The 25,714-nt window shown below is 36.8% G+C and overlaps 1 protein-coding gene across 3 annotated transcripts; it reads right to left on the reverse strand.

The window, feature by feature from the left end:
• Window positions 1–826: 826 nt before the first annotated feature.
• On the reverse strand, window positions 827–23,056 carry GOLGA7 (golgin A7). 3 transcript variants are annotated; one of them, XM_044663552.1, is made up of 6 exons: window positions 22,995–23,056; window positions 22,610–22,756; window positions 12,902–13,054; window positions 6,212–6,313; window positions 4,633–4,695; window positions 2,184–2,270 (listed from the first exon to the last, which is right to left on the reverse strand). In XM_044663552.1, the coding sequence occupies exons 2-5, from the start codon at window positions 22,718–22,720 to the stop codon at window positions 4,648–4,650; spliced, it is 414 nt and encodes a 137-aa protein (XP_044519487.1). In that variant the 5' UTR covers window positions 22,721–22,756; window positions 22,995–23,056; the 3' UTR covers window positions 2,184–2,270; window positions 4,633–4,647. The 3 variants fall into 3 exon arrangements, with proteins under 3 accessions (XP_044519485.1, XP_044519486.1, XP_044519487.1); XM_044663550.1 differs by lacking the exons at window positions 4,633–4,695; window positions 6,212–6,313 and having other exon boundaries at window positions 827–2,270; XM_044663551.1 differs by lacking the exons at window positions 4,633–4,695; window positions 6,212–6,313; window positions 22,995–23,056 and having other exon boundaries at window positions 827–2,270; window positions 22,610–22,852.
• Between the last annotated feature and the right edge of the window lie 2,658 nt (window positions 23,057–25,714).

Below are 25,714 nucleotides of genomic sequence, written 5' to 3' on the forward strand. Positions count from 1 at the left end.
TAGAGATTATACCCTTGTTGATACAACCTTCAAGGATCCCAGCTCACCTTCATGCCATAGTGGTAACAAAGAAGGACTTTATTGGAAGCTATATTTAAATAAGTGAAAAATCATTGTTAATACTGATACAAACTATGGCTCCTACCAGAACTTAGATCCAGAGAAATGATTTAATTCTAAACCCATCATATTGAAAGTAATTTACCTAAGGTCTTAACTTCAATTTCTTGTGTCTAAATATAGTGATATTTTGGATGAAGAAGCAGCTTAAACTTAGGGTGATAAAACTTCCTTAAGTGGGATGATAATACACATAATATGGCCTATCAAAGCATAGGCTATCGAGTATTATGAAATATTCCCATTACTCCCCAGTGTAACTAATCACACTAAGACTCTTTCACTGCAGCATTTTTGGCTGTTCACTGAGCTAAGATTTTGATAAGTTAACTTATATGAAAGAGATGAAAAGTATAAAGTGCTAAATAAACATAAGGAACTATTATTATTATTTTAAAAGTCTTACCTTCTGTCTTAGAATCAATACTAAGTAAGTATTGGTTCCTAAGTAGAAGAGAGGTAAGGGCTAGGAAACTGAGGTTAAAGTGACTTGCCCAGGGTCACATAACTAGGAAGTACCCGAGGTCAAATTTGAACCCAGGACCTCCTGTCTCTAGGCCTGGCTCCAAATCCACTGAACCACCTAGTTGCCCCAGGAAATATATATTTTTTAAATCAAAATGGAAAAACTCAGGCATCATGAAATACCTTAAAAGAAACAATTAAGAAGATATAAAACATTATCAAATGAGATTTACCACAAAACTATCAAGCAAATATAACAGAGACAATTTATTTAAGAAAAGTTTTACTAATGCATTAATATCTGGGCAAAGTTATTGCAATGGGTGTGAAAGGCAGACAAACATACTGTTACAAGCTATAGAAAAACAAAAAGGGTTTTATACAATTAAAATATTAAGCCTCTGGGATTTAGGTGAATGACTAACAAATTCATAAAAGAAATTAAATCTGGAAGATTAGCTCCAGTATTAGCACCTACAATATCACTGAAAGTAGAACTTTAAATTCTTCCATTCTTTTCTAGTAAATCCCTTAGCTCTTTCCAAAGAACAATGCTCTCAAGCCATAATGATTAACTTAATTTCAAGGTCTTGGGAAACACTGTCATGAAGAAAGTAGGTAGAAAACAAATATTAACTTAGATTTTGGGGAATTTTACTCAGGAAACATTCATGTTATTTTACCTGAACTAATTACAAGATCTATGTGCATCCTGAATACTGAATTCAAGAAAGGTTTAAGATTCATAAGTCTTGCTAGTGGAAATAGTTAAAAATAAGCACATACAGTAGTATTCCTACCAAATTATTTTCCCCATAAGTTATATTTATAATAAAGCCATAAGGAAAATATTCATTACACTTGCTTGTTACACATCAAGGGACAGAGCAAGGATGTCTATAGGTTTGATGGTTTAGCATCCACTTTATTGTGCTTACATAGTTTTAATAAAATAAACAACACATACTACATCCTCCCAATGTTCATGGCAATGCAGTAATGATATAAAATTCTCGGATGAGAATCAAGGTAACGGGAAATCACATGAAATACTGGTTCATTTAGTAATAAGTGCTACATTAAAAACAAATAGCATTATACATTATCTTTCCAATGAGCTTCTTCGGTATGAGAAACTAACAGTAGAAACAGATCTTCTAGCAATCCTGTGAGTTCCTTGAGGTCTGGGAGATGTATCAGCAGGCCACAGGCATCATTTACTCCTCATCAGAAACCATGCCCTGAAGAAAAGGCAATCTCCAATTCAGGAGAAATGAAACCAACCTCAATATGACTTGATGAAATCAAAAAAACACCTGGTATGACAGCAAAACTATTGAGTGGAAACAATAGTTGTGGTGGCAAATGAGAAATGGATTTTGGATTGGGCTCATTTACCCAGCTCATTTTATTAAATTGTTTTGAATTTAAAAAGTGAAATGCTTCATTATATTTTCTCAGAAATAACTACAAAGATTACAGAGTCCTACACAGTTTAAAGACACAAAGTGGATGCTGAGCGACTAGATGTCGCCCCAGGAGCGGAATTTTAGAAAGTTAGTCCTTGGAGTAGAATGGCACCGTGGCTCTGGCAGCAGATACAAAGGAATGATGCTTGGAGAGGAGGTAGGGGATACTCTGCAGTTGGCCGGTGGACAGAAGAGAGTCCCATTCTTATGTGGACTCTGAAAAAAGCAACCAACATGAGGTATTAGAAAACTACAAAGAAATATTAAAGTGTACTTTTATTTCTCTCTCCTGAATCAAATGACACGCTCATAGAGTGGTTCTATTTTGTTAAGAGGATTCTACCTGGGGGTTTTTCTAATAATTTCATATAGTTTAATGAAGTAGAAGCCAAAATTTCAGATTTCTGAAAAGTTACTTTTTTATTGTGACACTGGGCAAATCACTTCTCTTATTCACATGAGAAACCTGAAAGAGATAACATTAGGTATCTCACAGGGCTGTGAGTGAGAGAGTACTGGCATATTTGCAAAATGCTTTCCATAGTGCTTTATAAAAACTAAATTGTAAAGTGACAAAATGATACTTTAATTGAAGGTCATTTTTCTGTTGTGCATTCTTTTGTTAGAATATATACTTAATCTCCCCAAATGAACTTTAATCTCTGGACAACCTGCAGATTTGAGCTAGGGAGTATGTGTGTAGGAACTAGTGAAGCATTAAGTGTACTTTCACATACCTCACACACATTCATACAGCTGTTTGACATGATCCCAGCCCATATTGGGATCTGCCTCTAACGAGCATACAGCTTTAAAAACACAATTGTGCTGAACAAAAATATTTGCAATTCATGAAACTATCCAGAAGTTCTTAATGTAAATCTTTCCCATTTCAAAAATTTCACAGTTGTTTGAACATTGATAGATTAGCCTCTTGTGTGTAATTGCTTTAAACCCCACACTACCTCAGAAAAACATTCTGTTTAGCAATAATAGCTGCAAAATGAGTCATGACAAATGAATTGTGCCAAGTTAACGCAGCTGCAATTGATAAAACAAACTTATTTCAATGGCATGTAACAAAAACCACACATAAGGTTTCTGATTGCTCATTTTTAGAAATATCAGTTAGGAGATTGTAAATTAAAAACTGCATAGACAAGTAACTCTACATATTAAAAAATATGCTACTATCTAAGTCTTTTTTGTAAGAAGTAAATTATTGACAAAGGTATCATCATTTTTATCTTTGGGTTTTAAGGAAAATTCAGGCAATATTTTCTGATGCCAGAGTAGACAGTTTTTGAAAAGAAATTAGCTTAACTCTTTCAGGAGTTGTAAATAAACTGTATGGAAGCTACTAATAGCTTTGTTCTTCAAAAGTGCTGAAAAAATCCACAGGCAAAGGAGGGAAAATGAGAGCGTTTTAACTCCATGAAAATCTGCTTTCTATGTGGACCCTCCCATATCTGGGAAAAACCTGTTATCTATGCTATACTCTGCCACTGTGCAGGGCACTAGTCCATTACAGCAACCAGTTGAGAAAGCCACCAAGAGCAGATCTTCAGGGGAACCCAGAATTCAACCTCTTCAAAGATTTGCCACAACTTGGAGAAACCGGCCAGAAGCGAGGGAACACTACTAGCACCTTCTCCTCTGAAGGAGGTGCTGTTGCACTGTGGCCAGCTGGAGGTAGCTCAGGGTTTCAGAGAACAAAAAAATAGTTCAGAACAGTAGGAGGGCCACAGCATGATGGGATTTACAGATCTTTTGGTAGTAGTAACCCACTTATTTACTTGATATTCCTGAAGGGCAGACAGTGATGTTTAGTTTCACAGACTGGGTCAAGAACTGACTCTGTGACTTCACTGAAGAGAAAACTCTCTTTTCCAAGGTAGATTAGGATCTTCTCTGCAATGGTTTGAGAGCTGCTTTGGGCATGGAGAGGTTTGTTCTCTTGCTCCCAGCATTTGGCAGAATTGGGATGTGAACCTGGGACATCCTGAGTAGAGTCAGCTCTCTATCCATTCTATCCCCCTCTCAAGGCCAATGTACTAATGTACTAAACCAGCTAAAGTGACTTCTCTAAACATATTTATAAACATTAGATAACAAATAAAGCATATGTCCCTCCCCAAAACACATGTATCCCAAAGCCCTTAGGCTTGCCTTTCTTTATATCCCAAATGCTCTGCATATAGTAAGTCCTTAACAAACGTTTGTTGAATTGAATTGCTGGTACTCACATTTCTATGTGAACTGATTGATGGCAGGGCCTGAGCAGTCATGTGAGGAGGCTAGTCTAATATATAAAAATAATCTGACACAATATAGACAAAATTAGATTTAGATTTCTATCTAACCAAATTAAATGTTGATTAAGCCAGCTTTTACATATTATATTAATATAATTATTTATTTAAAGACAACACCATTCAACTATATGCATCAACTATTGATGATCGCCCATACAAGGTTTAAAAAGGTTTTCTACTTCCATGCAGCAGGGAAGAAAAATTCTAAATATTTCTGAATGTTCAGAAAATTTGAAAAAATGGGTCTCTAATTTGTTATTTACCTTTGACTCCATGGTTTATCTCCCACTGCTCATGCCTCTGTCTTCATAAATGGTAATTTCAATCTACATTGTAAAGCTGTTAAGAAAACATATCACTGGAGACTAAATAAGGTAAAGGATGAGTTGAGTTTGCTAACCACTGTCACCACCATTGCTGATTTTTTTAAAATGCAGTAGCTCTATATCCCCTGCTCTGATATTTTGTCATTAAAATCACTTATTAAATGTCCTTTGAAATAATTTTTACTTAACAAAAAAATCCACACTTACTGATTAGTTGGAGAATTGTTTTTATACTTCTAAATTTTGCTTCATATCAAAACATCATGATTAAAAAATCAAAGATTACCAGTTTTCCCATGAGTTATTTTATCAGAATAGATTTTGGCTCATTTCTTCTCATCCGTTTTATTTTTATTTGGCATCTGTTCAGTATCATAGTTTTATAGATTTGGAAAAACTTCAATAAATATAAGAATATATGTCTTTCAACTCTAGAGTGTAGTGAAATGTATGCCGTGGTTAACAAACAAGATTGGGATTTCCCGGCCCCTCCTACCTCACCAAAGGCAGTGGGAGCATAATGAATAGGAACAGTTAGATGGTGCAATGGACAGAGTGCTGGACTTGCACTCTGAGTTAGGAAGATCTGAGTTGAAATGTAAATCTCAGACACTTACTAGCTGTGTGACTCTGGGCAAGTCACTTAACTTTTGTCTGCCCAGTTTCTTCATCTGCAAAATGAGGCTATAAATATCACCTACCTACCAGAGTTGTTGTGAGGATAAAATGAGATAATATTTGTAAAGTGCTTTGCACATCTTCATGTGCTATATAAATGCTAGCTAGTAGCAGAAGTAGTGGTAATGGTAGTAGAGGGCTTACCTGTGTCAGGATGACTTGGTTTTAAGCCCTACTTTTGATGAATGCTGACTTTGTAACTTTGGGAAAATTAGTTAACCTTCCAATGTCCCAAGCAACTATAAAACAATCAGGTGCAATATGCTGCTAACCTGTATTAGTGGGACTGGGATTATATAATATAAAATACCATTTAATTGTTAATTCATTAATCTACTTATTAAGCTACCTTAATTATTTCTAATTTATTTGTCCAATTCATCCACTGCTTTTCAAAGCTCATGGCTTCTGAAAATGTGCACAATATATAATGAAATCAAACATCTGGCAACTGTAATTGTTTTAGGCAACTGACAGTCAGATGAACCTATGGAACTGTAATTCATTTGGATGACAAGTTCTACCACACACTGAGTTTATCCATTTCAAAAGGGCTTTTGGTTCAGAGATCTCTACAGCTGAAAAGCATTATTCATATCAAAACCAATATTACTACAAGATGCCCTCAGACCCACCAAAGATGGTATCTAGAATACTGAACAGTTTGCAAAACACAAACTGTAAGAAGATACCAAAGAAAATAGTTTATAGAAAGAAGTCAAGTAACATACACAAAACTTTCTAGGGCAGGTGGTAAAATCAATATTAAATTGTTTCTAGCCTATGCCAATTATTGTCATTTTAGTTTTTTTTTCCTTTACCAAAAACAAAAAGATACAACACGAAGTCCTCTCTCAATTGGGTCTGTTAGAAGGAGGCCTTGGGGAGCATATATCTTCTCATTCTGTTCCTGAATATATTTGGTGATTTTCTTCAGAACCTGTTGGAAAGAAACACCTAACTTTTTTAGATTTTTAGTGGATGTCCTTTTTAAGTTTCAGCTCACTGCATGAAAAATTCATACAGTTTTATTAAAGTTTTAAAGCAGGGCCTACTGAAATTATTCTGGCTTGATATCTGTCTTTCACCCAAGCAGTAGTAGGTCAATCAATAAACATTTATTATGTACCTTATTATTAAGGCTCCGTTGCTAAGAACTAAGGATACAAAGAAAAGAATAAGATGGTTTCTGTTCTCAAGGATGTCATTCTAATGGGGGGGGGGGGGGAAGGGGAGGATAAGATACAAACAACCATGTAAAAACAAGCTATATATAGGATAAATTGCACATGATAAAGGGAAGGCATGGAAGAAAATGATAACAATCAGAAAGAGTAATACATCCTTGCTGCTTCTACTTCCTCATGGTCCATTTACTATATAAACCCTTGCAACAGCACCAAGAGGTCACTAATGATTAATAAATCCAAAACCTCAGTCCTCATGCAGCATTTGCTATGTCTCTATCTGCAGCATTTGACAATAATCACAGAATCTCATAGTTGGAAGGAATTCTAATGGCAGTCTGTGACATCCAGTACTTAATAATCCCTTATAAGGCAAATAATGAACTCTGGTCACTGAATTACCACTTGAAAACCTCCAGTGGGGCACACTCAATCTCTCCCATTCCACTACTAGACAACTGTGAGAGTTAGAAGCTTTTCCTCATATTGAATCAAAACTTTCTAAAACTTCTAACCACTGCTCCTTATTTTATCTCCTGGGGTCAAGGAGAAAAAAAACCAAAACAATCTCTTCCACATTCACATTCTTTATGAACAGCTAGTCCGTAAGTCTTTAATTTGCTGGGTTAAAAATCTCCCTCTCCTCCAACTGATCCTGGTATGACCTCAAATCCCTTCATGTCAAGTCAACCTCCTCTGGCATGGCTGTGACCGGAGTCAAGACAGATTATGAAGGACATGCCAAAAAGTAAACGTAATATTTAAGATGTGGTTTGATCAGAGGAGAGTACTGTAGGAATAATTTTTATATAAATTGTATACACACACACATAAATTTCCTTTGTTCTGAATACTATTGTTTTCTTAACACAGATGAAAACAGCACTGTTTATTTTTTTTTGAAGGGGGGGGGGGGGGCTATGTCCTGTTACTGATTCATTACGAATTTGAAGTCATTTAATAAGTCCCCAAATATCCTAGACTCTAGATTCCCTGTGGGCAGACTTGCCATTTTCCACCTTTGTATCCCTAATGTCTAGCACAGTGTACCACATATAGGAAATGCTTAATAACTGTGTAAATGAAATTAACTCTAGCTCATTCATAGTCAAAAATCTACTTATCCTAGGCATCTAGATTATATCATCCCCACCTCCCTCAAAAAGGGGAGTGGAGATAAGTTAACCACACGTGACAATAAGTAACAAATCAAGAACAAGGGACTGCCCTTTGGGCAGTCCAAATCAGTGTAGAGGCTGCCATTGGTCCACTTGAATTAGAGGTGGCCCACAGGAAATGACGAGAGACGCTATCTCTTTAAATACCTGGGTTACAACCTGGTAAAGTGAGTTGAGGAGTGGAAGGAGTTCAGGAGTTCCGGCTTTGGACTTGGGGCTGAAGGTGCTCGGCTGAGACCTCAGAATGCTTCTACTCTGAATTGTCACATGGGTAAGTTAGGCTGACTTCCTTGGCCTACCTTGGCGTTTCCAAACTCTGCCTTAAGTAGGCTTATAGCCTCTCTGATTTCTAAAGTCTTGAGGCTTGTAATCTAGTTTAATTAGTCTTTTAAGCCTCTCTCTCTCTCCGTACAGGCCTCTCCAGGCCTGGACTGGCCTCTCCCTCTCTCTATTTACCTACCTTTTTACCTTCCTAATTGTAAATAAACTACCTTAAACTGGATGCTGACTTGGGTCTATTTTAATTATGGAATCAATCTGAATGGTTGATTCCTGGCGGCCACATTTTAAATACATATTTATAAAATACCTAAAAATCTCCCTCTTACATTATACAGTAGTGAAATTGCACAGTGAAAGTTTGTCTATTGTTACTTAAGGAATATGGCTGATTTTCAATGAACAGTTTTGTTAATTTTAGCTATTTTCTTTTTCCTTTTGACTAGGTAGTAAAAGACAATTATTTTGGGTAATAATGACTGTGATAAAGTTTAAAACAGCTATTTCAGAACCAGCAAGACTATTTTCTTTATAATATACTTCACCTTTAGTTTCCCAAGTTTCTCAGTACCTAAATTCCTGATACTATGATCACTTTCAACAGTGTGAAATGTAATGTCTATACAAGTGAACTGCTTGACTTATAAATAGAACACCAAGGTTTAAACAACTCAAGGAAAATGGAGGCAATATCCAGACGGAATTCAAGGTAAATTCTCCTAACATTAATTCTTCAGATTCAAAAAAGAAAATTTCGGGACATAAGAAGAAATTTAAACCTTTTGGAATATGATGGCAATTGAGTGATCCCAAGTTCTCAATTGCTATGTTAACAGAGTGGAATAATTATACTGGCAATTCCTACTAAGCTAGAAAAATCTTTAAATATGGTTTTTGTGTCTGAGGACAAGCCTAGCTGAACTGAGAATTTTACCACCAAAAGGCTGGCCACCAGGTGATAGATGCAATGCTTCAGTTCTTGCAACTGACAAAGGCTGAATATTAAGGCTTCAAGCTGACTGCAATCTGCCTAAATGGAAGGAGTACCCATGCCAATGGTATCTGAAACATTATCAACTAGAAATGAAAAAAAAAAAAATCAGGTTTATTTCTAACTACAGTCTTCACAACCCCTCTTTCAGCCCAATTTTTAAAGGAACCTCAATAAAACTCTTAAATATGAGGTTCCAATTTCTACATATTTCTTTAAGTGAACACTAATTGTTTGGAGATTAAAATGAGAAAAAAGAAGAAAAAAATTTGTAGAATTACTAGAAATTAACTTGAAATTTAGGTTATTTATGTACTGGGTTTTTGAGGATGGCAATCTAGAATGTGATTATAAACTAGTTTACATTTCAATATTCTATACTATTACTAATTAGCTAGTTTTTTAAAGATGATGATAAGTGCTTAAAAATGTAAATTCTTCAGTTCATGCTATTATCTTTAGAGAAAGGGAGTTCTTCCCAGAAAAACAAATGTACACAGAATGTTTTCCTACTTTCAATTTCAAGGGAAGTTTGAATTCAGTTAATCTTTAAGAAGCAAAAAGTCTTACCTCCTATCTCTGTATCACTACCTGTCAATCATCCGCAAATAATGAATGAAAGGAAATACGCCATAAAAATGGCCAGCTCAAGTCTCTCAAACTCTCCAATTTCTCTCTCGGTTCAGCCGCCAGAAATGGAAATCGGAGATTCAGTATCCCCTCACCCCAATCCATTAGAACTCAAGGATACTCTCTCAGAAAATGTCTGCATGACTGATTTCAAAGAAAGGATGCCTTCAGAAAAGCTTCCCTCTCTCTCTCATTGGGTAGAGATTACTACCAGGGAAATAACACTCCATTTTGTTCTATTAAATTCAACTTTTGTTGGGTAAGGTTTTAATTTAAGCTTTGAGAACAATAATGCACACTTGAACACCAGCTCAGAAAGAAGACAATTGTGTGTGTGAGATTCCAGATCCTGTTACGTTTTTTGTAGAAACCATCACTATCCCAAACAAGGTGTTAAAAAAAACCCAACTTTTTGGTCCCTTCAGTAATGGAGCAGTAATGGAATCATTAAATTCATTCAGAATCCTAGAAAGAGCACTTTCTAGGCAACATCTTAAACCAGCAATCCTTTCATCTGTTGGAGTTTCAACCATTTTATTTATCATTTCTATTTCTGGCAAATTATAGTATCCGACAAAAGCTATTCCCTTCCTTAAACCTTCGACATAACCACTATTTGTAAAATGTGCATAAAGATAAAGCATTCTTAACTACATTAAGCTTTAAGAATGGCCAACTTTTCCCTGAGAAAACTAAATTGGAGTGAGACCAACTTAACCTTCAAGAGAAAAGAACATAAGGTTTATCCAAATGAAAAATGCTGGATCCCCCAATTTCTCACCCCTCTCAGGATTCAGCTTTTTTTTTTTTTAAGGTAACAAAAGTTCTTGCCTTTCTATGTCAGTTTTTTTGGATATACCATATAAGTAGATAACTTCCTTATATTTTATGAGTTGACAGCTTAGAATATAGTTTTATTGTAGGCTTTCCTATTCTCTAAAAACAATGGCATAGCATCATAGAAATAATAGTGAGGTTCTTATTTTTCCTTCACTTTTAAATAATAATATTGTGCAGAAAAGACATTCCTAATTAAATTTGTAGGAAAACACATCAGAACTTTGGACTGCACTAAAAACGTACATTTTCATTAATTCTATTGCATTTGTTCTTGTAGCCTAGATTTTCAAGTTTTAAAATATGCAAAACTAAAAATGATCTATTACTATTGTTACTGATCAATGAGTTACATAATTCTAAGGGGTAACTTCTATGGATTCTTTATTTTTCTGAATAATAAAGTGAATATTTATAAAATCCTAAAAAAGTCACTCAATAATGAAATTATAATTGGTTCAATTCCTTAATTTTTATTTTTTCTACAATATCATATTTAAATGTAGTTGTATCTTGCTTGGCTTATGGATCAAATTTACTTGGTATGCTAATTGTCTTAAAGGACAAAGTTTAAATCTTCAAACCTAAATTTCAGAGCAGCAGAAAATTTTATGATTTTTGTAAAATCAGATGAAAAATCTACTATTACTAATACCATTTAAAAAAACTATAATTTATAAGAGATTCAGCTAAACATTTTTCATTTCTCAAATAGTTATATTTATTGTTGATGTCAGCCCTAGGTTTGCATAATTACTCTCCAAAGAGAAATTTCATTAGATACCTAGATAAATAATGAAGTTTATTACAGCCTGATATTAAAAGGTGGATGGGAACATCATACATGATAAGGGAAGATGCAATTTCTAAAAGTAGATATGAACCACTTAACATTTCTGATACCATGTTATTTAAGATTGAAAGGCTATGACTTCTCTGCTAGTAGATAAAACTACAAGTGCTTAGGTTGAAACCTTCTGAGTTTGGAAAGTAAGTATATACAGCATACATCTAAGTAGCTTGATATTTTAAAATAAACTCTTTTACCCATAAGGTAAACTCAAGGTAACAGAAGCTCATCTCTCATACAATGTATAATACAGGATTGTTGCTATGCAGTTTTGTCTGTCACTTCATGATCCTACTTGAGATTTTTGTGTCAAAGATACTGGAATGGATTGCCATTTCCTCCTCCAGGTCATTTTATAGATAAGGCAAAGAGGGTTAAGTGACTTGCTTAGGGTCATGTAGCTACTGTCTGAGCCTAGATTCGATCTTATTAGATAAGTCTTCCTGATTCCAGGTCTCCTATTACTCTCTACACTGTGCCAACTAGCTGCCCCAATAAAAACAGGTTACATTACTATATTATGGGCCTATGGGACAGATACACTTATTGCAATGGCTATACAGTCATTTCTCTTTTAAAAATTGTTTAAAATCAGTAATATATTGGCTGTGATTAGCTCAAAATTAGATATAAGTAGTCTAAATTTTTTTTTTATGAAAACAGCTTTCTTATAAACAAGAGTTTATAAGTTAACTCTTGAACTAAATACTTGGCTTAAAAGTCTAGGGCTATGTAAATGATGTACTTTTGTTCAGGAATAATTATTTTGGTCTGTTTCTAAAAGTGAAAGAGTGCTCACTCATAAGTACTTTGAACATTAGGAGCAAAAAATTAACTCAAATACTGTTACACTTTAAGTGTCCCCAGAAAGCTGTTTAAAAGTAAATACTTATTTTTCAAAACCTCAAGGATCTAGAATTTTCTGGGGTGGGTACTCCCTCCACTGATGTGAACTTCCAATCTGCTAATACCTGATCAGATGGTCTTCATGAATTGTGGCACTCAAAAATTTGTTGCCTGGTGATTAGTCTCTCCACACATTGGCCTTAGCAAAGCCAATCCAAACTGACAAATCCTATTGTTGGGCACATATATAAAGACTTTTTTTTAGTTTGAGAGAGCCTCTAAGAACATGTGCTTCACAGATATTGTCTTTAACAACACGGGGTCACTGCTACATTATGATGTGTTAGTGGAAATTTGGGGTTCATTGAGCTTTAATATTTAGATATATGATATAAACTTCCTGTGGAAGGTTAGGGGACTTGGAAACTACATTTCCTATGATTCCTCGTACAGAGGAAATATGATTACATAGACAGAGGTATAAGACTTCTGATGTGATCGGGAGCCTCTCTTTCGTATGAAGCAGCCAGGTGGGCAGAAGGTAATGGCGGGAGATTTGACTTAGATCTTAGCAGGTGTGTGGCCTTCTTAATTTCCAATGTGGCTTTAAATAAACTATTAATACTTTTAAAGATATCCATCTATATCAATATTATTTTTCACAATGAAGCATCAGAGAAAAACTTTAGTGAAAACAAGGCAAATGCTTTACAATCTCATACAATTTTACCTTCTCATAATGTGTTTCCATGCACAAAAAGATAGTATATGCTGTCAAACAAGCTAAACAGCCTTCGAGATAAGATTGGCCCCCAAGCTTTTCTGCTTCTGCATAAAGGTTATTTAGAGTACGAACTGTTTCTTCAAACTGCTGTCGGTCAATCTATAGGAAAAGCAGAAAAGAAAAAGTTAAGTTTTTGAGAAAACTTAATATGTAATATTCTTTTTCAGATTTTTGAGAAATTAGCATTATTTGTTTGCTAGTCATGACAATGAAAATTAAACTTCCACTGACATTAAATGTTTGTAGAATGCAATATTATTTATTCTCTCCTTTACACTAATTTCCAAGTGACTTAATCTACTAACATGTTAATGAGAATGCATATCCATAGTTTCCCTTTTTTTTGTCTACCTATGTATTTCTTTTAGAATATCTCACTGTATATTGTTAACATCTCAAATTGAGCATATGGTACAAACTAAACAAATTTATTATAATTCTTTCCACCAAAGTCTTCTAACTGGCTTAAAAAAAAAAATCACACACACACACACAAAAACCTCTTACCTTCTGTCTTAAAATCAATACTATATCAATTCCAAGGCAGAAGGGTGGGAAAAGCAATTAGGGTTAAATAACTTGCCCTCGGTCATACAGCTAGTAAATGTCTGAGGTCAGATTTGAATCCAAGTTCTCCCAACTCTAGGTCTGGTTCTCTATTCAGTATACTACCTAGATATCACCCCAACTGGCAATTTGAGCAATATGTGAGATTCCTACAATCTCCTTACCTGTCTCCCAGCGATATTATTTCAGATTTATTTTCAGTCTTTCATTGATTCCTGATAGCCAATTTGACTAATTCTGTTGGCTTTGGTCTGTATTTCAATGACTAAAACTCATGATCAGGTATATATCTACTACAAATACATATATCTTTTTGTTTAGTCAAAGTCCTTTGTAATTTGGCTTTTGACTTCATCATTCAACTGAAGTTGCTCTTCAGAAAATTACCAAAGATCTCTTTGCTGAAAAAATAGTCTTTTCTCAGGCCTAATTCTTCTTGACCTCTTGCATCTGACACTCTTCTTGAATACTTGGTCCCTCTCTGGGTTTTCATGATGGTACTCTCTCCTGTTTCACCTCCTACCTATCTCACTGCTCCCCAGTCTCCTGTGTTGGTTCTTCATCCCTGTCTTGCCCTCTAAACCATGATTCTAACCTGGGTTCTTTTCTCTTTCCCCTCTACATTCTCTTAGTAACATCATCTGCTTCCATTTAAAATCTCTACAGAAGGTTCCCAGATCTTTATGTACAGTTCTATTTTTTCCCCTTGAGCTTTAGTTCTGCATAATCAATTGTCTATTGGATATTTCAAATTGGATGTCCTGGAGATATCTGAAATTTAACATGTCCAAAGCTGAGATCATTATTTTCCACTCTAAATCTTCATTTCTTTCCCAAACTTCCTTTTTTTCTGTTTAAGGCACCATCATCCTTCTAGTCTCCCAGGTTGTAACCTTAACATTATTCTTGATTCCTCTTTTCTTCAAACTACATATCCAATCATTTGTCAAACCTTGCTATTTCTGTCTTTACAACTTACATCTGACTCTTAACCTCTCACATAGATACCACCTTAGTTCAGGATCTTAATACCCCTCTTGCCTGGATTGTTACAATTGCCCCCAAACTAGATCTCTCTGCTTCAAGTCAGTCAGTCAGTCAGTCAGTCTGTCTGTCTCTCTCCCTCCCTTTCTCTCTCCTCTCGTCCATTCTACAATATTTGTCAATCTAATTTTCCTTAGGGCATCTAGGTGGCTGAGTGATAGTTGGTCACAACTATAATAACTGATAACAATAAAATTTTCCTTAAACACAGATTTGACCCTATGACTCCTGGTGTCTTCCTATTGTCTCTAGGGTCAAATCTAAATGCCTATATTTAGATTTTTAAAACCCTATACTTCCTGGCAACCTACTTTTCTAGCCCTATTGTATATTACTCTTCTGCCTACACAATGTGTTCCAGCCAAACTGGCCTTCTCTTTGTTTCACACTCAGAACATTCCATTTCAACTCCTGTTTATGTACCTTTACACTGGTCATTCTACATGACCAGAGTGCATTCCCTTACATACATACAGAGTGCATTCTTACCTTCACCTGACAATCTCTACTTTTCCATTAAGATGTAATTCAGATATCATTTTCTACATAAAACTTTACCTTATCCTTCCAACTTCTAGTGACCTCTCTCCATTTAACTATTTTGTGTGTGCATATGTATTCATTAACTTTATAGTTAGGCTGTATAGATTTTTATGTGTAATTGTCTCCTCCATTAGAATGTAAACTCACTGCAAACAGATTATCATTTCAAATTGTGTACTTATATCTCCACAGCCTAGCATAGTGCCTAGCATATAGTAGGGACAAAATTAATACACACTGATTATTGCTTGATAGATTACACCTAGGTTAATGCCATTACTTCCAACCTCTTTTTTACTCTAATCAGTACAGACTGCAGCTACAAAACTCATCTTTGTCACCTGCCAGGCCAATCTGACTACTACTTTCCAAAGGGGCCTGGCAATTCAAGATGCTCAATTAAGCCACATTATTTTTATCTGTAATCTTATCTTTCCTAAGGACCTACCAATATCTCATAGTTGAAACTCTTTTTCTCCTCTACAAGGCTTTCTCTTGCCTGGAAACAGCAGAATCTTAAACTGGGATTTGAAGTGATAGATATTTCATGTGCTTCACTCTTAAAACTGTAATATTCTCAAGGGTTTTGCTCAATGAAGGAAATGTGAACAAAGTAGCAAGAAAATTAGTGTAGTGTCTAAATCAGAGATAACAAATTCTCCTGACTTCTGAGTTAAATAAGACATTAAAAATCATTCTCAACTTTTCTACATAGAAGATTGTTAACAGGAAGGAGATAACTGGTATAGGTGTTAAAGAGATAGTTGTCAAGTAGGAGGGGGTAGAGTTTCTGGCCCCTTCCCACAAGATAAGAGAAGAGCAAGCGGAAGCAACAACCAGATTTCCAATGGAACAGATGAGGCACTGGGAATGACCCTGTTGGGATGATGTGGGGGGCAAGATTGAGGTTCAGTTCATGACTCAAGCAATGTCCATGCTGAGGGAGCTTCATTTCGAGAGGGAGGAAAGCAGTGGAATAGCCCTCCTGATGGAGTAGCAGTAGTGATGGAAAGGCCAAAGCAATGGAAAAGGGTTGGAGGTGGAAAGGCTGAGAGGTTTTTCAGGAATGCTTTTTATTTTGCTTAGTTATTAAGGAAGGGATCATTTGTTTGGAGAGTTGTTGCCTTGTCTCTCTAGGAAACTGATGTCACTTTACCCATGGCCCACCTTGGTCTGCGTGACTTTACCCTTAGTTCACCCTGTTTGCCCACTGGGTGGGAAGGGAGGGAGCAGGGGAAACAAACTGCAATGTAAATGAGATGCTAATGACATGTTAAACACCCCAGGACAATTTTAGGTCACTTTTGGTAGACTCTGCACAGATACCAAAGGAGGGCAGTGATTGTGGAAATCGAGCATTGTTTGAATCTATTCCTATGTGACTAGGGAACTGGACCACCAACCAATGTCCTAGGTCATGTATGAGACTGATGAGAAGAATTTTCTTAGAATTGTGAATCTAATCTACTCATATGTCTTATAGAGTGGTAGTCCCATTCTAATCAATTAGTTATTGTTTCTATGTTCTTTAAACTGTGTATAGCTATATGGCAGGGTTTGTGGGACATTTCAGCCCACATCAGGGATGCTGGTCTAAACCAATTTACTCATAGGGAATAGCACTGAACAAACACCAAATGATGATCAAAAGAATTGGTTTAACTAGAGTTTAGGTTTAAAGATACTATAGTGAAACAGTTACTGAAGCAGTTAGGTGTTAACAGTTGATAGTATTAAGCTCATTTGTATCATGGAATAATAATAGCAACACCTCCCTCAGAGTGGTCATGAAAATCAAATTAGAGAAACTATAAGAAGCACTCTGAAAACCTTAAAGTGCTATCTATATACATGACAGCTATTCTTATTACTTCTTACTGAATCATGTCAAGTTCCAAAATGTGCCTTCAAAGTTATAATATGGCAAAAATTATTTAAATTAAAAGTTGCTCAGAAACAAGATGGTACAAAAATTGAAACACAAAACTGACTCCAAAATATTTTCTTCCTTTATAATCAGAATCCCTCAGCATAAGCTAGTTATGCTGAGGTTGTGGTAGGGGGTTGGGAGTGGGGAAGGAGGCCACTCTGTGTTATATGAAGAGAATGTACTGAATTTCTAAAAAAGCAAGTGTCAAAAGAACTATTTTTTAGATTTTAAAAAAGAACAAAATATATTTTAAAAAGTGGCTACCAGCAGCAAATACAGACAGCACATGTAGTAAGAAAGGACTTCAGAGAAAATACCTAGGAATTTCAATGTCACTACTTTATCTTCATATATTTGGAAGATAACTATTAGTATCTTACTGTGGTACTTAGGTCTATGTGAGACCTACAAGAAAAGAGAGATAAGAAGTACTACCAAGAAGAAATTTGAGCTAAGTTAGGCTGGAAGAGGGAAAAAAATAGGAACCAGGTTGTGTGATTGCAGAATTCTTATATTCTTGTTGGAATATAAGAAGCAAAGGCTTAAAGCCTGAGCAGTTTACTGTGTCAAAAATAGGTAATGTAACTATATAGACTAGATGTAAAAAGGGCAGCTAGGTGACTCCGTAGATTGAGAGTCAGGCCCAGAGATGGGAGGTCCTAGGTTCAAATGTGGCCTCAGACACTTCCTCGCTGTGTGATCCTGGGCAAGTCACTTAACCCCCATTGCCTATTCCTTACCACTCTTCTGCCTTAGAACCAATACCCAGCATTGATTCTAAGACAAAAAGTAAGGGCTTAAAAAAAAACAACTGAATGTAAAATATTATTTTGACTAAACTACAAAAATATCTTAAGAACTCTTCTAGAAACAAAGCCAAATAAAATGACACTAATAAAGGGAGTGGCGAAAATAGATTTCTAACAACTACAGTACTCTTCATCCAATAATGAAAAAGATACAAATATGTTTACAAAATGGAATTTCTTCATACCATATTTAGAAGTACTACAAAACATATTAGTTTTCCTCCTATCAAGTTGACAACTTTACAGTATTATTAAAGGACAATCAATGCCTACTGCAAAGCAATAAACATAATTTCTAAGGTAAGGGAACAACAACAAAAAGAAGTCTTTCAAGTTGCCACAAACAAGGCAAGGAAAATTTAACCTTGTACACATTCTCATTCTCTCTTTCTCTCTCTCACCCTCTTTTTTAAAAATGCATGTTTAAACTATACCCTGGTGTTTTTATGCAAACATTAAAAAAACACCCTCCAAAGCCACACCTAACCAGAACCAATATCATTCCATAGTGTTCACTAATACAAAAGATTTTAAAACATCAATTTCCTGTAAGAATGAGCAGAGTCCCGACTAAGTTTTGTTCCTATATTCAGGATATTGTGATGAGATTAAATCTACCCTGCCCATTCTTAAATCTAATCACCAAAAATGTAAACAACCCCATTTAATTCAAGTGGGGAGGTCTGTGACCCATGTGTGCAAGAGTGGGTGACAAATCAGAATTGACTGACCGCCCCTGGGGTAGTCCTAAGCAAAGCATCTGTTGTGACTGGACACGTAAACTAGGAGGAAGGCACAGGAAATGACAAAAAAAGAAGCGTTTTTAAAAGAGTGACAACTTCCTGTAACTCTTCTGGTTCATTTCTTGGACTTGGAAGAGCTCTGGCTGAGGCCTTCAACGTGGTGAGACTGTTCTTTAATCTCTCCCTTTGAACTACATGTGGTGAGTGTAAAGACTGGTCCTTCCTGGATTTCTCTGAAAGAACTCTCCTTTTAAGAGAGGCTTGGTGACTGAAGTTTTTGCTTCATCCACCCCTGGCTCTGGGTCCAAGGCTGAGCCTTCTCTGGGTGAGGACTGATTAGCCCTGCCTGGGTTGAGCCAGGGGCCAGAGCAAATTATTTAGTTAGGTTAATTATCTTACCTTATCCTCTCTCTGATTTTCTTATTCTCTCCCTCCTCATTTGTAAATAAACTACCATAAAAGTCATTTTGACTTGAGATTTTTTCATTAGGAATTGATATATTTACTCAATTCCTTGGCGACCATTCATTTAAATATTTAATCCAAACTCCCAATTTTCCCCCTTACGACATAAAGTGAAGGCTCTGTCACACACAGACTTAAAAGATTAATGTCATACACTGCATATATACATTTGGCAAGGGCTAATAGAGCTAAGAATTTGATCTTAAAAGCCTATAAACAAGTTTTTCATATACAAAATATGTGGATGTGAAAAAAGGAGAACCTCTTCATTATATTCCGGTTTGATAGCCTGAATTGAAAGTATGTACTGTGCAATCCCAAGTTTTTTCCATTCAACAAATACCATCACTAATATGGGTAGGGGCTACAGTAAAACAATCTTTGCCCTTAAGTTATTATTATTATACACAGAGTAATAATAAAAGCTATACATACTTAAAATTGAAAACTGTCATTTGTAGAGACACAAACTGTCACATGACAGTTCGGAAGGAGAGACTACATTCAGTTTGGGAGTAAGAGGACAAGTACACATCAGGAATGACTCAAAAATCATTAGAGAAAGAACTTACAAGGATGCTGATATGACTGGATGGAAAATGTAAGATTTCCAGAAGTGGCAATTATGGGGAAGAACATTCTAGATGGAAAGAATAGTTTAATAAGAATGAAATAGTATGAGTAGTAAGAAAGTAGATATATTTGAGAAATAACAAATATTTGTTCCACAAAGAGTAAAATATATATGAAGAGGAAGGAGGAGACAAGGATGGAAAAGTGGGTTAAGAATATGTTGGTTTTTTTTTAATTTTTTTTTTTTTAAATTTTAAACCCTTAACTTCTGTGTATTGACTCATAGTGGAAGAGTGGTAAGGGTAGGCAATGGGGGTCAAGTGACTTGCCCAGGGTCACACAGCTGGGAAATGTCTGAGGCCGGATTTGAACCCAGGACCTCCCGTCTCTAGGCCTGGCTCTCAATCCACTGAGCTACCCAGCTGCCCCTTAAGAATATGTTTTGATACATATTGAAAGGCTGAGTTTGAACTTATTTTTGTATGAGAGGGAATCACTGCATGTTTTAAATAGAGGAGTGACAAAATTGGGACTGTGCTTTGGTATTACTTTGGCAGCAGTATGTAGGATCATTTGGGAAGAAACACTGGAGTCTGAAAGGCTAATCACAAGACTGTTAAAATAGTCTTGATGAGTGGCAATGAAAGCCCTGGCTAGGACAACTGAAATGGAAAAGGGATGATGTAAAAGACTTTTTGTAAGTTAAGTATGATATTACAAATTGAGAAGATATGAATAAAGAGTAGGGTTATTGCAATTAAAGCTAAAAACAAAAACAAAAATCCAGCCATAGCAAAATATTACAAAGAAGTGACTAGCTCCTGTGATGAAATACTGGCCAAGCTGACCAACTGTTAATCAGCTGGCAACTTTCAGTGAGGCAGAAGTAAGAATTCACACGCTGTCTCTAACCACAGTTGAGCCCAGATGACAAGGAACCTTGAATGAAGTCACTGACAAAATTATAGGATCAAATCTTAAGAGGAACTATTGAGGTTATTTAGTCCAACTTCTTTACAGATGATGACCTGAGGCCCAAAGGAGTGAAGTGACTTGTAGGTCACAGAAGCAGAGAAAGCCAGATCTGAATCCAGATCCTCTGATTCCAAATCCATTACTTTCCCCTTTGCCATAAGCAAAATACAATGTAATTTTGGGCATGCTAAACTAGAAGTGCTAGCAGTGGATCCAGATTGGGATGGTGGCCACAAGGTGGGTTTGTGGGTCTATATTGTAAAAGAAAAGTAAAGGATCAAATCCATTTTGGGGAATTATCTGTAAACAAGTAGATGAGAACAGGGTAGTAAGAGACAGTCTTGGGGAATGCCTTCATTTTGGAGAAGCTTAAGGATTCCTAGAAGGATCAGAGGATAAGAGAACCACAAAAGAGTGCAGGGTCTTGGAAGTCAAGGAAGAAAATTTTAGGAAAGTATAATAATAAAAAATGCAAAGAAGATAAAAACAATAAACATTAAAAAGACCATTTGATTTAGTATTTGGAAAGGAAATGACCACCTTAGAAACAATGTTTTCAGTAAAGCATTGGGGGAGGACATCAGATAGCCAAGTTTCTAATTCTCTTCTGGAGGAAATTTAAAAAGAATTATTTTCACCTAATTCATATGATTTTAACATTTAAAATGCTCTGTTACTTTTAAAAATTCCTGTGACAATATCCAACTCATTATTTACTTAATGCCCCTCCAAAAAGTCAGTAGGACTGATTTCAAGACAGGTGTTGTGGAAAAGGTTATGGTAGAAATACCAATCAGTTTTGCCTAGCTGAGCCACTATTTATTTCACTTAATGACTGATATTTTGCTGACTCACAGCTTCAGTATTAATAATCTCAATATTTATGTGGCATTTCACAAATACTGTTTAATCCAAAAACCACTTTTATAAAGACATTATGATCTTCATTTTCAAGATGAGAAAACTGAAGTATAGAGTATCATTGGCCTCACCTCTAAAGGAAATTGAGAGAAGGGCCGGTATTATGAGCTGGGTACTGTAGATTTGCTACTAGTATTCTGAATGGCTTGACTATCCAGTAGAGCAACCCAAGTGATCCCAAGACAACTCTATATTATTATTAAGGAAATTTCTCAAGTACAGACTCATCTACACCCACTGATTCCTTAACCAACATTCCTCAGCCCCACACCCACAGCCTTCCCAATCACCTCTGAGTAAATTGTCAACAATGGAAAAAAAAAACACAACTAAACCTGAGTCTAACTATTGTAATTAGGGAAGTGTGCAAATAGAAATAATAAATACTCCTTTAATAAGCCACACAGTTCCTGGCTTCTATATAAATATTGCTATAGCAGTATGTATGTATTACCATAAATAAATAAATACTATATATACTGCACACAAATACTACTATGGCAGTATTTATATAGAAACCATAAGAGTATTATATATATTGTGTTAATACATATACAAATTCACTCTATTTAGTTTATAATATATGCATAAATACTAAAGAAAGGAGGAAGCAGTTTCAGTGCTACATTTCCATAATGCTGGTTTTAAAAAAACTGCCAACTTCTGGATGATAGTTCTATTACATGGGTGGTACACAGTCGTTTCCTTAGCCATTTAAAACAGGGCAGTTAGAAGCCAAGTTTGTTTCTGAGGCCCCTGGATGAGGCGCTGTTACCAAAGAGCTCAGGACTAAGGACAACTTTTGTTTTTTCTTTTTGCCAAGCGCAAGCACCCTTTCCTCTCACCCAGTCAATACTACCTACAAAACTGCTCCGTTGCTACAGTGGCAACCCTACCAGCCAGTTTGTCCCCCCACCCCCAGCACCTCCTCCCTGAGACACTGGTGTGACTATGCCACCCCCACCATCTCTGCCTTGGTTTCTCCATCTGAAAATCCTCGGGAAGAGGCCAGGCTGCTCCCCATTTCCATTGCTATAGGAAAGAAGCTGTCAGAGGCCGGCGCAGTTCCCTCGAGGCTTCGTACCCGGGTCTCCAACTCGGCTGGGAACTTGGTCTGGAACTGGCACCGGGTGCCGCTGCTGTAGTCCCGCTGTATGAAGACCTTGCCGGACACGGGCGCCTGCTGCGGCCTCATGGCGGGCAGGGCAGGGCCGGGCCGGACCGCGCTGCGCTGCGGGGGACACGACAACACGGTTCTCTTCAGGCCCCCGGCTCCGGCCGCGCCCGGAGAGGCCGAGCCGGGGATCCGGCCCGTGACAGCGACCCCATAGCCCCCACCAGTCCCATGCTACCCAGGCCAGCCACCCCTTCCACCGCCCCACGTCCTCCCACCCGGCCTGCTTCCCGACCACCCGAAGCCCGGCTCAGACCACCCTTGCCACCCCCTCTCCGGCCTGGGAAACACCGACCCGCCTCCTCCGTGGCCCTCCAGCAGCTGTCGCGCGGCCTCGTCCCTCACTTACGGCTGGCTGCAAACAAGCCTTCTCGCCTCCCTACCCTGAAACCTTTTCTCCCCAGAAGTCTCCTGCCCCACCCACTCCAGGCGGCCGTAAAGCGGAACGGCCGCGAGAGTGCGCGAGTCGAGAAGGGGAACGGGGCGGTGCCTTCCGCGAATCACCCCGCCCCTGGTCTTCATCTCTGTCTCTGGAGAAGCGAAGTAGTATGACCCTTAGGCGAGGTGTGAGGAAAGGCTGAATTATCCGAGTAGGGTCTGTGTCTGGAGGTTGTCTAGAAGTAATCACTTCCAGGGATTTTAACTCCCATTCTGAGCGCTAAGCCTGATGGCAGGAACTCTGGATTTGGAATTCAAATTCTGCCCTTTTTACTCGCCATGTAAAGCCATTAGATCGGAAGCTTCTTGACTGCATGGTCTGCCTTTTTTCCACCTAGCACCAAGTAGACGTTTAACAAATGTTGATTGAATTGAAAATGTGACTAAGCAACTCTGGGTCTTGGTTTCTTTATCTGTGAAATGAGTAGGTTTTAACAGACGATTTATTTGCATGTGTATTTTTTAAAATTAAATTTTATTTTATTTCCAAATGAAAACACCCCTACCCCCTTTCTCTCCTTCAATTCTTCTCATGCTACACCAACCAAACCTTCACTGAGAAAGCAGGAAAAACAAAACCCACTTTATGGGAATGTATACAAAACAAAACCCTCCACCTTTAAAAATTGTCTCAACCTTCACTTTGAGACCCCTCATTCCTCTGACAAGAATTAATAAGTGTCTGCTATGTGCTGGGCACTGCATTAACCGTGTGTGTGTGTGTGTGTGTGTGTGTGTGTGTGTGTGTGTGTGTGTGTGTGTGTGTGTGTGTGTGGTAGTCTAAGGGGGAAGACAACATAAAAATAGCTAAGTACAAACAAGCTACACACCCAACTTGGAGATAAGGAACTAGCATGAAGGAGAATCTAGAAAAGCCCTCTTGTATAAAATGGGATTTAAGGGGGAATGCAGGGAGCAGAGATGAGGAAGGAGAGCGTTCTTGGCATGGGATTCTAAAGTTCTTTCTAGTTCTTGACTCTGGAACTTTGTATTTTGTATCTTCAGTGATTGAAGGCCATAGGCATTCTGGTGAATTCCCTTTTTTTAGTGTAATACAAATTTCCAGATTTTACTGATATGTTTTTGATGGATTATTTTTATTTAAAGGTTAGTGACAAGCATTTCCTCTATCCCATTCCCCTGTGTCAATGCAATCTTTTTATAAAAGGACAGAAAAGAATAGCAGGACCAAGAAACAGATACAAAATAAATAAAGTAATTGTATGACTATCTTGCTAAGTTTACTATGTTTCTTAAACAAACTACACAATAGTTTAGTTTCTTATGCAATCTTGTTCTTTGTATATTAAAACACTTGAGTTTGTAGATGATTGTTAAATTGACAATAGGATATAGACTAGACCTGTATTTTTCTTGGTATGGGGAACTCCCAGATAAGGAAACTTCCTCTACTGGTTCAGGCCAACTCCTTGCAATTTTTATACTTAAGAGTATTGCCTAGAGGAGAGGGGCAAAATTCTAGGGCTGGCTGCCACAATGACATAGGACACCTCTGAGTGTGGTCAAACCAGGTTAAAATGTAATTAGAAAAAAAATTTTTTAAAAGCAATAAAACACAGATACTACTACCATGTGGTTTTCTAAGGCTATATTTAGCAGCAGGTATACTGATGTACAATTTAGTGGCCCTGTTTCTATTTGAGTTTGACACTGCAGGCTGAGGGCTCTTAAGAGACTGTGAACACTGTCACATAGCCAGTATAGATGACAGGAAGGACTTGAACCCAAGTCTCCCTGACTCTAAACCTGGCTATTATGGCATACTATCTCTTGAAGTTAAGAATAAAAAAAAAAAAGAAAGAAAAAGAAAATTGTGGGAAGCCAATAAGAGAATAGATAAAAATCAGAGACTCCTCTTTTGACCCCTTTTGTGATCCTTGTGATTTCTTGTTGAAAAGTATTGTGACCTTATTGAAAAACTTTAAGTTCCTAGCAAACCTGAATTTAAAGGGTTAATACTGTTCCCCTTTGCCCAGGAATGCAGCTACAGCCAAGGCCAAAAGTTTAGCAAGGGGCAATTCAACTCTGAGAAAAATACTCCCAATTTGGCTTTCTGATAAGAACCAGTCAAAATTCAGCCTTGGCCGTGGTCTATTCTGAAGCCAATGTTTTGTGTTTTGTTGTGACATAATTTGTAACTTCTGTGCATCTGCAAAGTTTCAGGGGGGTTCTTTTGTGTGAAATGAGTCTTGAAATATATATATATATATATATATATATATACTAAACTCCATGTTCCTAAGTTCTGCTCACTCCACGTTGCATCATTTCATATAAAATTTCCATGTGTTTATTTTTTTGTATGCATGTGTGTGGGATCATCTTATTCATCATTTCTTATGCTACAATAGTATTCCATTACAATCACAAACCAAAGACTTGTTCAGCTATTTCCCAATTGGTTGGCATCCCTTCAGTATCCAGTTCTTTGCTACCACAAACATTCTTGCTATAAATAATCTTGTTTTGTTGCCTTTCTTTATATGAGATTTGATCTATGAAATGTTTAGCTTCCAACATTAATAACATTTTCAGTATGTTTAACAGTTATTGAAA

The sequence above is a fragment of the Gracilinanus agilis genome, chromosome 2 (genome assembly GCF_016433145.1).
Source record: "Gracilinanus agilis isolate LMUSP501 chromosome 2, AgileGrace, whole genome shotgun sequence".
Lineage (NCBI taxonomy): Eukaryota > Metazoa > Chordata > Mammalia > Didelphimorphia > Didelphidae > Gracilinanus > Gracilinanus agilis.

Bases quoted from the DNA above. Each gene is read 5' to 3' on its own strand.
- GOLGA7 (XM_044663550.1), bottom strand. From the start codon at position 22,720: ATGAGGCCGCAGCAGGCGCCCGTGTCCGGCAAGGTCTTCATACAGCGG. The intron at 13,055-22,609 runs GTACGAAGCCTC...CTTTTCCTATAG, and splicing joins CAGCCGAGTTGGAGACCCGG to ATTGACCGACAGCAGTTTGA. The intron at 2,271-12,901 runs GTAAAATTGTAT...TGCTTTTTTCAG, and splicing joins TGGAAACACATTATGAGAAG to AGTCCACATAAGAATGGGAC.